Source organism: Apteryx mantelli, chromosome 26 (genome assembly GCF_036417845.1).
Source record: "Apteryx mantelli isolate bAptMan1 chromosome 26, bAptMan1.hap1, whole genome shotgun sequence".
In the NCBI taxonomy this organism is placed as follows: Eukaryota; Metazoa; Chordata; class Aves; order Apterygiformes; family Apterygidae; genus Apteryx; species Apteryx mantelli.
The window spans coordinates 3,714,204-3,726,556 of record NC_090003.1 but is presented as its reverse complement, the minus strand read 5'-3'; the positions used below and the strand labels follow the sequence as shown (position 1 = coordinate 3,726,556).

The 12,353-nt window shown below is 42.0% G+C and overlaps 1 protein-coding gene across 3 annotated transcripts in view; it reads right to left on the bottom strand.

Moving 5' to 3' along the window:
• Positions 1-4,380: 4,380 nt before the first annotated feature.
• MXRA8 (matrix remodeling associated 8) overlaps positions 4,381-12,353 on the bottom strand; it is a 28,677-nt gene continuing 20,704 nt past the window's right edge. For all 3 annotated transcript variants that reach the window (XM_013956072.2, XM_013956074.2, XM_013956073.2), the window contains 2 exons: positions 10,954-11,031; positions 4,381-10,069 (listed from right to left, as the gene is read on the bottom strand). In XM_013956072.2, coding sequence (XP_013811526.1) covers positions 10,044-10,069; positions 10,954-11,031 — 104 coding nt within the window. In that variant the 3' untranslated portion in view covers positions 4,381-10,043. The remainder of the gene's footprint in view (positions 10,070-10,953; positions 11,032-12,353) is intronic.

Below are 12,353 nucleotides of genomic sequence, written 5' to 3'. Positions count from 1 at the left end.
TCACAGTAATGATCTAAAGACACAAATTCCAAGTTGCCAAAGTATTGAGTCCCATCAGTGGGACTGATCTTTGTATTCCCTCTTTTTTTCCTCCAGAGTTATCATTGTTCAAAAATAACAGGGGAAATGGATTCTAGACTTTTATCTTTAAAGAGATTTATCAGAAGTTGGTACCTGAATGGACTACAAAGGAATTGTTAGCCAATCTGTTTCCTCTCTTCAGGGATCACAAGTTTCCCTGTGTAAACACTGGGCCCTGCATAAAGACTTTCAGCACACTCAAAACGCAAGTTATGCAGCTACTGCTGGCCCTCATCTCTGGGGGCAGACACAGGTTTCCATCTCACCACACCCATTCACATAGAAAAGATTAGCTCCAATGCAGAATAAGAGCTAAACATGCAAATGATCCTAAAAGAGAAAGACAAGTAGAAAGACATAACTGCAACCAAACAGTTTTGATGTACTTAAGATGCTGTAGGCTGGCTCCTAAACTGTTATATATCAGCAGGATGCAATGCAAGTCAGTTTACACTACTTATGGATCTGGCCTGAGAGGTCTGCATGTTTTTTTCCTCTTAAACTCCCTCTCTGCACAGCGGACCTTGGGCACCTTCAGGTCATGGCAGAACTCAGTCCTGATCAGCTTACAAGAAAATAAAGACATAACCGCTAGAGGGAAGCAAAAGCCTTGCAGTTCAGCAAGCCAGCTCTCCAGCCTCTTTGGCAAAGCTCCCCAAGGGCTTTCATTGCCACTGGATTCAAATATAAACCAGGGGGAAAATGATAGTGGGTATTTTCAGTGGCATTTCTGAGAACTTTCTTAATTGAGCAATATGTGTTTTATGCATGGATATTATTTTACAGGTCTGTAGGAATGAGGCACTGTGTGCTTCGTAAGGGAGAGGAAGCGAGAAGAATAAAGGACAAAGTTCATGTTGATGCTCCACAGGGACTGCTGAAAAGAAATGAGAAGATTGTAATGCAAAACATTACCCAACAATGTCAGCAGATGCACACAACTCTCAGGATTCAGAGGAATGAAGTGTATCTCCTCTGATTTCAGTCTTCCTTTTTCATCTGTTCAGTTACTGCTACCAAAAGTTTGATGCATCTCAGTCCTGTTAGAGGGAGTTGTAGTGATGGAGGAATTAGCAGACTCTGAACGAATTATGTTCCTGTCCTTCCCATGTCTCTCAGCAACAGCAAACCTCAAGCAAAAATCAGGTACTCACACAGAATGGCATCAATATAACACCACTCTCCCTACTCTCACTGCCAAGATGCTGCTCCTTCTGTTTTGGAACGCAACCGTACTTTAATAATCTAAAGCAACAATCAGAACAGTGGAGATGAGTCTGCAAAGAAGTAAAATGTTGCAAAGGGTAAGACAAGTTGTCAGAACAAAATAGCATGAAAGTTGGTGTGAGTCCTAGCTATGAGTTCTAACTATAAAGATGCATCTCTTGGAATAGGAGTTAGAGGATCTTTAACAATCTCATGACTGAAAGTGCTTTAAGCACGAGTTAATCATCTAATCTGTTCCTGTGCTGTGTTTCTGAAAGCTTTGCAGTGTTTCTGCTACATTCATCACTCTCCAAAATTGCCACTTCCAGTCAGAGAACCATCCAAACCATGATGTCTGACTTGGAAAGGTACATTTTGGGTTTTAGAAGCCAGAAGAACTGGAAGCACTGTCAGCAGCGGGAAAAAGAAAACCCAGCCCAATCAGTTTACTGTTCATATGCCAGGGAGGCAGTTCTTCTGCAGAAAAAAAAAAGAAAAATCATCTCCTTTTGAAGTTATTGTAATTTTTGCTTGGGAAGGCTCTCCTGAACACAGCTCTGAAGCAGCTCATCAAATCATTGAGTGACATCAAGCTGTTTTTGATGAAATACCTTTTTCTCCATCATGTGTTTGCTGTAGGTTGAGTCTTCAAAAGGAAGTTTCCATGAGACCCTCTGATGAAGGGAAGAAGTGACATCTTCTAGGCAAGACCTCATCTGTTGCTGAACCACGTACGCAAGACACTGTGGGTTAGAATGTCAGTACTCCCACTCTGAAAACCCAGTGCTCCTACACTTTTTCTGAAGTCCTCCTAGCAGTAAGTATGGACAATCAGTCACTGTTGCACACACACACTCTTTCAGCACAACCAAGCACTTCAAAATATTTGTGTGAGATGCACGTCTCACCAATGAGTTTAGTGGGTCCATCACAGCTCCTGCTCATCATGATTCAATCTATTTTCTTTCCATGGCCATTTTCTGGTTCTCCTACCTCTTCTTACTATCTGCAGAACTTGATTAAATGGAGAGGGCCATGCTTGGAAAACTTCCCCATGGCAATTGTTTTCCAAACAGCAGATCTGCAAACTTCATGGGCCATGTATGTGTTTAGAAACTTGACCTCAAGGAAACAGTGGGTTTTTGCTAAGGAATGTCTATTCGGATCTTTATCTGACTTCTACCAGGACCCCAGTGTTTCTTCTTCCCCTCAGAAGTTTCTTCTGTTAATGACTAGCAACTCGTCCTCCACTGGCAAGACTCTCTTCCCAGACTGGGAGGCAGAAAGAACACAGGAACAATCTGGACTTCATTTCAGACAAGTTGAAAGCAATAAAAATATTTAATTTCAGAGGGCTGTGGAGCAGGATCTGTGGTTGCTAAATTAGCTTTTCCTTGTTCCCAGCTGCTTTCCTTGAACACCAGACCCATTGCCTACAGAGACAGAGAGAAGTAACAAGAGGCCCCAGTACCAAATAACCAACAGCACCTGGTCTGGAGACTGGCAGGAGAGATCCACTGTACCAGCAGAAATGAACTTAAAGCATTAAAGACCCCAACGACTGGCCAAGGCTATGCTATTATCTCTTCAAGATAATCGCATAATCACAGATACCGTTTTTGCAGGCTCCCTCACCTGTGTAGGAAAAAAAAAAAAATGCCATGCTGGGTTCAAGAAGGAACCGGGCATTTTTGTATGTGCATAGTGTCAGATGAGTAGAAATAAGCAGGCCTGTGAACACTGCATTTGTATTTTTTTAGCTTACAGAACACTACCCTTGAGCTCCATATTTCTCCAACAATGAACAAATATAGAAATCCTATCTAACACATGTCATCTGAGTCCAACAAAATGCTGGCATCTCTGGTTCCCAGCATCAACAGTATAATTTGAAGAAATTTTCTGTGGCATGGTGCTGTACTTTGCCTGTGGCTTTTAAGAAAAAAAATAAGGTAAATTTAAATCTTGGAAAAATGCTGTTGAGTTAGATGTTCCCAATGGAGTTGGCACCAATCCCAGGATGATCTCACCTGCCCAAAGTATCTCTTTTTCAGTAGTTCTCATTTGGCTTCCCTTCACAGTGAAGAATCTGACTTACAAGTTATAACCATGACTGACCAGTAAAGTCCCACAGCACCGCCATAGTTTGGATAAGATCTTTATTGCATATGACCCCTGACTCCAACTGTTCAAGAGTTCTTGTCATTCATTTTCTGGGCACCAGGAGAGCCCAAGCAGAAGGAACTACTCCCCATCTTTGTCCCCTCCCCCTCCTCCTTTTTTTCTGGTCTGCTGAGAGAGCACAAGGAACTGTCACAGGATGATTGATTCATCCCATTGAAGAGGTGGTATGAAATGACAGGAGACCAGCTGTAATATGATTTCGAACCAGGTGAAAGAGAAGATACTACTTTCACTAGAGTCAGGCAGGCTGGTCAATAATCTTAATTTGGTAAATGCATTTTTGCCACTTTTTAGTTTCATATCCTGCTTTGATCCCTCAAGTTCTTGCACCCGCGCCCTGCACTGTCCATCCAAGCAGCACTACAAACTGTTTCCATCAATGTCCCTGGAAGAATTCTGTCATGCCAGCTGGGATACTACTCAGTGGGTGGCAGCCCTCCAAGAGCAGAATGTGCAGCAGAAGCTTTGTGAGGTGTTAGTTCTGCAAGAAGAGGAAGAATTTGGACTGGGAGCAAAGTGAATAACTGTGCAGCTAACTATTCCAGCAGGATGTGTTATCTTCCCTACTGATCCTGCAGAACTCTGTATTACGAAGGAGCTGCCACACTTCTCTGTGACAGATGGTTTGAACTCCTTGTACAGCTGAAGACCTGTTCATTATGCAGCCTTTTTGGAGAGCTAAAATTTGTTTATGGGCCCCATGACCAAGTCAGATGATATTGTCCCATGTAGAAACTACTGAAATTACTGGAATAACTAACTACATCAGGTCTGCACTTTGTCAAGCACTTTAGGATGCTCTGAGATGAAACATGCTGCACAACTACTGAGAAGAATGAGCTAATGCTGGATAATAGCTTAGATAGCATCTCAAAAGAGCAAGAAATAAAATCAACCTGAACTTGAAACTCCATTATATTCTCCTTTATTTCTTAAACATTAGGAGAGTTACACAACTGATTGATAAATGGTAACAGTTAAGTAGCAAAAATAATGAAAATTAATTCAGTTACAGCAAAGAGTAAAACAAGTTTTATGGAGCCAGTCCTCCTCTCAGTCTTGAGAGGAGCAGAGTGTGCACAGAGTTGAAAAGAGGGGATCTAGTTCTAGTCTCAGTTATGTCAGTGGCTTGCTGTGTCTCTTTTGGCAAACCAATATTGCATCGAGTAGCTCTGTATCCTCAGTTCTGCTCTACCTTGCTTGTAAGTCTTGGGCTCTGTATCATCACCAAATAGCAGAAATATAAGACTGCACTGGGGCTTTGTTTATTTGTGTCAGCCAAAGTGGCTCTACTTTGCTTTGTGTTCTAAGTTGTTATTAGTCTCCAGACAACAAGTATCCAGGCTGAAATCAAAGAGTTCACCTGCAGCAGCACCTCAGATCAGAAACATGCTTTAGAGCAAATCTTCTGACTGTTCCCACATAGCACACTTGGTTTGCATTTTGAAGCAGTCTTAACGCACACAAACTGAATTAATTTCAAAGGAAACTAACTAAAAAAGCGTGCTCCAGCTACTAAGAGTTTCAGACCAAAGATCAGACTGATGTGAATCAAAAGTAAGTTCCCCCTCCCAAAACACATAGGGTGTGGGTGTCAGGTTCTCAAAACCACTGCTCCACTCTCAGATTTGTTTGTATGGGGCTGCATGACTTGCTAATGTAAGTAGAGCCTAACACACACAATGACTGGGACCACAGTGGAGGAAATGCCACCTGCTTCACTCTTCACTCTATGAAGTCATATTATACAGCTGCAGCCACCCTGGGCATCACACCTATCACAGTCTCACCTATAGGGTAGACCACAGCACTTGGAAGGTTCTAAGTTGCAAAACCATCCCCCCTTTAAAGCACCATTTTCAAGTACTATGAGGCAGCTGTGCAGTTTAACATTAAAAATTAACTTACTGTTTATATAATCCCTATTCCTTTAGCATATGTATAAGGATTGTTCATCTATATAACCACATAAGCGCAATAACTCTTCAATTAAGACCTCATCAGCTTATGGAAAGATAATTTTTCCTCAGACACTTTGAAATAGACTCTCCCCTCTTCTCCTCCTTTTTCCAAGTCACTGATCCCACACAGGTGCCTTAGTCTTTTATCTGTACTTACTTTCCTTTCTGTAGATGAGCATCCCTTCTATTTATGTCCAATTAAGATCATGACAGTGTCATCTTCATTCATCTAAGCCTAGGATTTGTACACATACACTCTCTCTCCCCTGCAAATTGTCATGCAATGATAAGAAGAAAGAAGGAAGCAAACAGACCAAGGAGTAGCAAGGCCAAATGGAATATGAACACAGGTGAAAAAAAAAACAAAAAACTGTATGGTAGTTTTCCTATCAAGATAGATAAAGTAAATCATGAGAAAAGGATAACATTTTCATTACTCCAAACACAAGAACCAAAAAATATCAACTCCAGGAACTGTAATACAACCTAAAATAAAGAATTCTTTTCTTTATGAAGAAAGCTTTTGGAAATTTCTTCCTTCCAAAGAACTAAGCCAATCTGAGAGCAGCTGGTATTTAGCATAACCCCTTTTAAGGTCACTGCTGTATCCTTGTTCAACAACAAGAGCTTACAATCCATAAAATTTGAATTACCCTATGAGGTACATTCAATTCTCTGCTTTCATTGATCTGTGGAACTCACAGAGAAGTATTTGGTATAAAAATATTAGGGTTTACTATTATTTTAACTAACTGAACATAAAATGCATGTCTCGGGAAACCAAGAAGATTATAATGGGGCAAAGCCTGCCAAGAGCCTATGAAGTGACAGGTAAAGAAGTCTACTGAGATGCAGCATTCCATTGGTAGAGCAATAACAGTACTTTAAACAACTCAAGCAAAGCACATTTAGCATTCTCAAAGTGCTCTGCAAATGTTAAAACATTGTTTCTCCATAAGAGCCAAGTTAGTGTCCCACATGAGAGAGAGAAAAAGGCTGAAATGAGAGATGGGAGAGAGAGAGAGAGAGAGAGAAAGCTAATCTGACTAGGATTGCACTGAACCTCTAGCAGAGTGAGAACAGAACCCAACGTTTCTGCCCCCCATCTAGTGACTTAATTGCAAGTCCAGTCTTCTTCCAATTTTCATGTACAAAATCAGCTACATCCACTTCATGCCAATGCTAAAGACCAAAAGAATACAAAGGACATACATAAAGGACATAAATGGCTTCTCACCAGTATTTGAGGGAAAACAGCCTTTGATGATTCCTCTGCATTAAACAAAAAAAAGACCTTCTTCAGTTCATTGTTCAGTTTTCTTTCTTTCTTTTTTCAATAGTTTGAAAATATGACTAGTTATCCAGCAGTCTTGCCTGGATCTCTTTTTGCCAGAATTTTAACTTGCTAAATTACATACTGGATGTGGCAGGCTGCTTTTGAAAACCACTGTCCTGATCTTCAGTGTAATCACATACGCATATCCCTCTCCTGAAGCAAAAAGGGGTATAATCCCAATTTGGTCTCCCATCTGAATCAGTCTAGGAAATGTCTGACCATTACTCAAATTCAAGCTGATGATCAAAGCAAGGATGAGGAACTCATAAAGTTCTTTCTAATGCCTGTTTCAGAGAACATATTAATTTCTTTTCCCCTTAAGCTATTTTGCAGCCTAGAAGTCTAATAAAATATGTAAATGCCTCTGGAGTTTATGAGTAACCCCATTTCGAGCTGGTGTCTATATGAGCTGTGCTAAGCAATTCAAACTGGCAAGTAAAGATCTCCAACCTTTGACTCACAGACATGAAAGGGAGGGAGAAAGACATTAATGGTGATTACCTGAGACTGTGCCGCCCTGATGGAATAACCACTGCAGCCATAAGCACCTGCAGGAATGCAGCTTGGGTTTCAATCAGGTCCAGCCAAAGGCAATCTCAGATCAACTGTCTCCTTTTGGGGAAGGGCAGAAAAATAGGATCCTGGGCCCAGTCCAGGCCCTTCTCCCCACTAGCCATGGATCTGCCCAACCTAAGCACTTTTATAGGGGTGAATCCTAAGTGAAGATAAAGGCAGCTAATCAGAAATCACAGAAACTGTCTAGACAGTAGTGGAAGGACTAAGCAAACTAAAAGATAAGGATCTGCCTGGCTGTAGCATAGGAAAGCTCATCTCCATTCTACCATTTTTCTATTATTATTTTTAATATTTGAAGACATTAAAAATAAGGCTCCCCAACAAATAATTCTTCTTTGCCAAAGTCCTCACCAGCGTGTTGTGGTCCATTTTCCACTGTTATGGAAAGTGTGCATTGAAGTACACACATCCTGGCTTCTGAACAGATGATACAGCTTTTCTGGTACATAGGAGGCCCCACCCACCACTCTTCTGGCAGAGCTAGAGAGCTGAGCTCAGCTTCAGTCAAATGGCTACAACTCAGCATTCATCACACTCACTGTAGTACAGCCCTGAGATGCTGAGTCTTACTGAGCCCTGCCACACAACAGCAGAGATCAGTGTTGTTTGTGGGAGGAGGGAGAGGGGGTCTGAAATGGGATATCTGACAACACTGGCACCAATAAGGCAAGACAGCCAGGTTGGTAGGCACAGAAAGAAATTCCTACTCTACTGAGTGCTGGATGGTTCTCAAATCAGCCCTGAGCTCTTGTAGTATATGTGCTCATGCAGTGGGTACCTTCACCGAACTGTGACAACATCTCTTTCCAGTTTGGCCAAGAAATTTGTGCCCCTGTTAGGCAGCACTGATACGTTCCGAGCTAAGTGGTGAGGCTGCTTATAACAATGGCTGAGACACACACCGTACTAGGCAGCAGGTCATGTTCCCAAATGTTTAGCTGGTAGACTGAGATGCTTTCCTTGAACCGCAACTACTTCATCACCAGCAAAGACCTCAGGATTCTCCATCCAAAGGAAGAAATCCATGCTGAGATACCAGCTGCAAGCAGAGCATTGCCCAAAGACCAAAACTGCACTATCACCCTCACATCCTCCCTCACCCTCACAGTAGTTCCACACAAGCTCTTCACACTTCCACCATTTGCAACACCCTGGAATTCCTACCCCAGTTCCATTCAGTCACCAAGTTCACATGCAATCCCTCCTCTCCTCAGACCACCAAAGAGAAGACTAGCAATTGTTGGCACCTTCACCCTTACACAACACAACAAGAACACAATAAGAACACAAGCCACTGTCATCATGCTCACAGTAGGAAAGGCCTTCCTTTCTTCCGTGTCCCAAGGACCATGTGTGTGCCTTGGCTTGGGAATGGTGTCACAGCATATCAAGTAGTCAGAGGAGCTGTGCAGAACTTTTATTTTCTGTAACAGTTTTCTGTATTTTCTGGCTTTCCTGATGCTTTAACTTGCTTGGATTGCAACACTGAATTCTCATTTTTCATAATTTTGGACATCTCCAGCTGATCCACTGTTCATTTGTATAACTCTCCTTCAGTCCACAGCCCCCTATCTCAGGCATCTGCTTCCCAAAACAATGCCAAAACCTACAAGAATACTCATCTCTCTCCTCAGCTCTCCTTCTGGGAGCATGGCCAGTGAAAATGCCTGATAAGCTATTTGGTGGAGTGTGTTGTTACTCTTGTTCCTCATGGTCTGCCCTTGGGAAGTAATTCAACAGTCTGTCTACCTGTGCTGTAATCATACCTTTGTTTTGATGTGCACACACACTCTGTGTGAGCAGGATCCACGCAAGGACTGCAGGAAAATCACACTCCAGATTCCACAGAGGAGTTCAGCCCTCTCCATAACGAGATTTTTGGTTCTGATCTAACTGACACTGGTATTACAGCACCGTAACTCCATCAGCTGAAAGTGTCTGCTCATGCCAAATATGATTTGGTCTGCCATGAAACAAAAACAAATCAACAGACAAGCTTAAAGTGAGAAATACAGGGTTATGCTTCAAGAGCTCTTTGGAGCTAATCCCAACACTACCATATGATGGTAGCAAGCAGCCAGATTTGTGTGCCTCCCTTTCCCCTGTAAAATGAGGCTATTTACATTTCCCCATTGGTAAAATGAGGATATTTACCTTGTCCTTTGTGAAGCGGTGAATTAGAAACTGTTTGTACTTTACCTGGATTATTTAAAGTGCTAAGTGACAGTAGTGTTCCTCCTGATTTACGCCAGCGTATGGGAGATCATATTCAGACCTTGCTATTATTTTTCTGATGAATACACTACATGAAAAAATGCCTGATATAATGATGGCTCAGGGTTGTGGTGCAGGTTTGGTTTATTTAAAAGCAAAATGTCTGCTGATTCAGCTCATAAAAACCATTGATGCAAAAGAACAACAATATCAGAAAGAAAAGTGTGTGTGTCTGTGCGCGCATGTGTGTGGCAGGAGAGAACAAAAGAAGAAAAGGCCATCAAAACCCATCCTAAGTGCATATAAGACAGATGGTCTAACTCTTTCAGGAAGCATTTGCAAATACCCTGGTGCTCAGTGGGGACAAAGTCTACATGAAAACTCTAAGGTAACTGCAAGGACATGGTAATAAGAAAAGGCATCTCTTTTCCATTTATCTGTCTTTGACTGCAGCTTCTGGTCCAGCCAGCAGCTTGGGAATGTCTTCATTTACAATATTCCTTCCTGAAATCTGAAAGCAAAGTGGAATGGAGGTTAGCACCTGGAGAGAGATTTCAAACCATACAAAGCAGTACACTGTGACATGGACTTAGCTATACAGTGACAAGCAATCATTTGCAGTCAACCATGTCTCCAATATCCTCTTCATAAAGCCCACAGTGAGTGGTGTATAAATTATTGCCCAGATTATCTCTGCAAAATCTAGACAAAAGTCATGAGAGCTCCAGCAAGAACAGCAGATCTAAGGGAACACTTGAGCTCTCTAGACCATCCTCTTTTTGATCACATGAACTATATTCTAAATTCACGTGACAGGAGATGGAACCAAATTCTCTTCTTACAGGCACTGGCTTTTCATAAGTGCAGCCCTGCAAACTGCAGGGTTTTGGAAACTCTGGATTCATACTGGATAAACAACAGGAGACAGCTCCTGAGGAGGGAGACCTGTTTGCTTTTGTTGGATGAGTTAAGTGACTGCCCATTGCCCATAAACCAATTCAACCCAAAACATTCTCTTCCACACACTGTTTTCTTCCCAAACTCCATGGCAGTACATTTTTGAGATATATCCCTCTCTGAGGTTGTACAACAGGGTGCATTATTCCAGCCCTGCTAGACATTCTTTTTCCAATAAAAAAAAATTCTACTTGTGCCCTGCCAAAAGCTTTTAAAAGTCTAATCACTACTTGCATCTTGTGGCTTCATGATGAAAGGACAGGAAGGGAATTGGCTTCTCATTCCTGCTACCATCTGTCAAGATGTTTATACATTCCTCATTCGGACTGCGGCTTGGTCGGCTCACTGCTATCTTGTGTTCTCCCCTCCTCCCTCCCTTCCATAACCCACCAGAAGGTTTCTACAACCACCAGTTAGGGTGGAGCAGTTCATTGTTACCTTTCTCTAAGTCAATGTTCTTTGCTGGGAAGCTTCTGGCTTGCTCAGCCTTCTCCTTCAGGATATTGTTTTTGTAATCTGTGTAAGTGCAATTCAGACAGCCATCAGAACATTAAAAGAAAACAAAGCTTTACTGGCAAGAGGGACATCTGATCAGTCCTTTCCTGAGGGGCTCTAGGCCTGGCATCTCCAGATCTCTAGGAGTAATTCATGGAGTTACTCAGCCACTCAGCAGGAAAAGTGCCACAACTTAATTTCTCCCCTGGCACCAGTCTGGTATGCATACTTTAGTTTCCTGCTTCTCATAGCTACCACAGATTCTTCCAGTATGTAATAGAAAGCTCTGGATTATCTGGGTGAAGGTCACCTGAAAGCCTTTTACTGATGCAGTTACTTAAGGAATTTGCTCACAGGGGAGTTCTCCTGAGAAACACACAGAAGAATTTGTCCTTGTTGCTGTCCTGATGCTGCTGTCCTGGTCTGCAACCCATCCTCTGCAACCCCTTTGTTCTTTACTTCAGCATTTTGTATCTACCTCTTGTTTTTCTGAGGCCCTTACCACAGTTTTGTAGCTTGGAACCTAAGGTTTGACAGCTTGGTCTTTAAAGGTTATACCTTTACTTGGCATGCACAGAGAGAAAAAGGGACAGTGTCAGTTGTTTCCTGGTTTATCAACATGTCCGCTGACATATGGCAAGCCGTAGCAGGTGTGAGCTTGGCATTGTGATGCCTTTAGGAATCTCAGGATAGGGCAGACAAGGAACAATTTTGCTCTACAGACAATCCACTCCGAAGTCCAGGAAAGAAGACACTTCTGATTAATTATTGACACAATAAACTCAAGGCTGCACTTTCAAGCTCTAGTAAGGAGCAGCATCCATCTTCAGGAATTTTGTAAGATCCCCCAGTCAGTCCTATATATCCCAACAATAATACTTTCATAGACCATTGCTGAGATTAGCTTTCTTCCCTTCTCTTCAATATGTTTTATGTTACCACAAATTACAGTGCAGAGATTTTCCCTCTTTTCTGTTCTAGGAACTTAACTGCAAATTTTCTTCCTATGATGTTCTCCAGGTTTATTTGCCCTAATTGCTATCACAGGTCCTGGCAGAAGGCCCAATTAATTCACTGAATGTTTGGACATCCAGGGAGAATGAGACTGAAGAAAATTAAACTAAACTGGCTTCAATCGAAGGTAAAGGCAATGAACTCAGTTAACTCTTGACTTCTCTTTCTCCCCATTTTGGTCAACTACAGTTCATACCCACTTCCAAGAGAGATGGCAAGGCCAGTAGTTAGTACTAGATACTGTTGATCTAATTTTTCTCCAGATGATTCACTGAGTCTGAGTTAGCTTTTATGTACTATAGGATGATGACATTCATATTGATGAATGC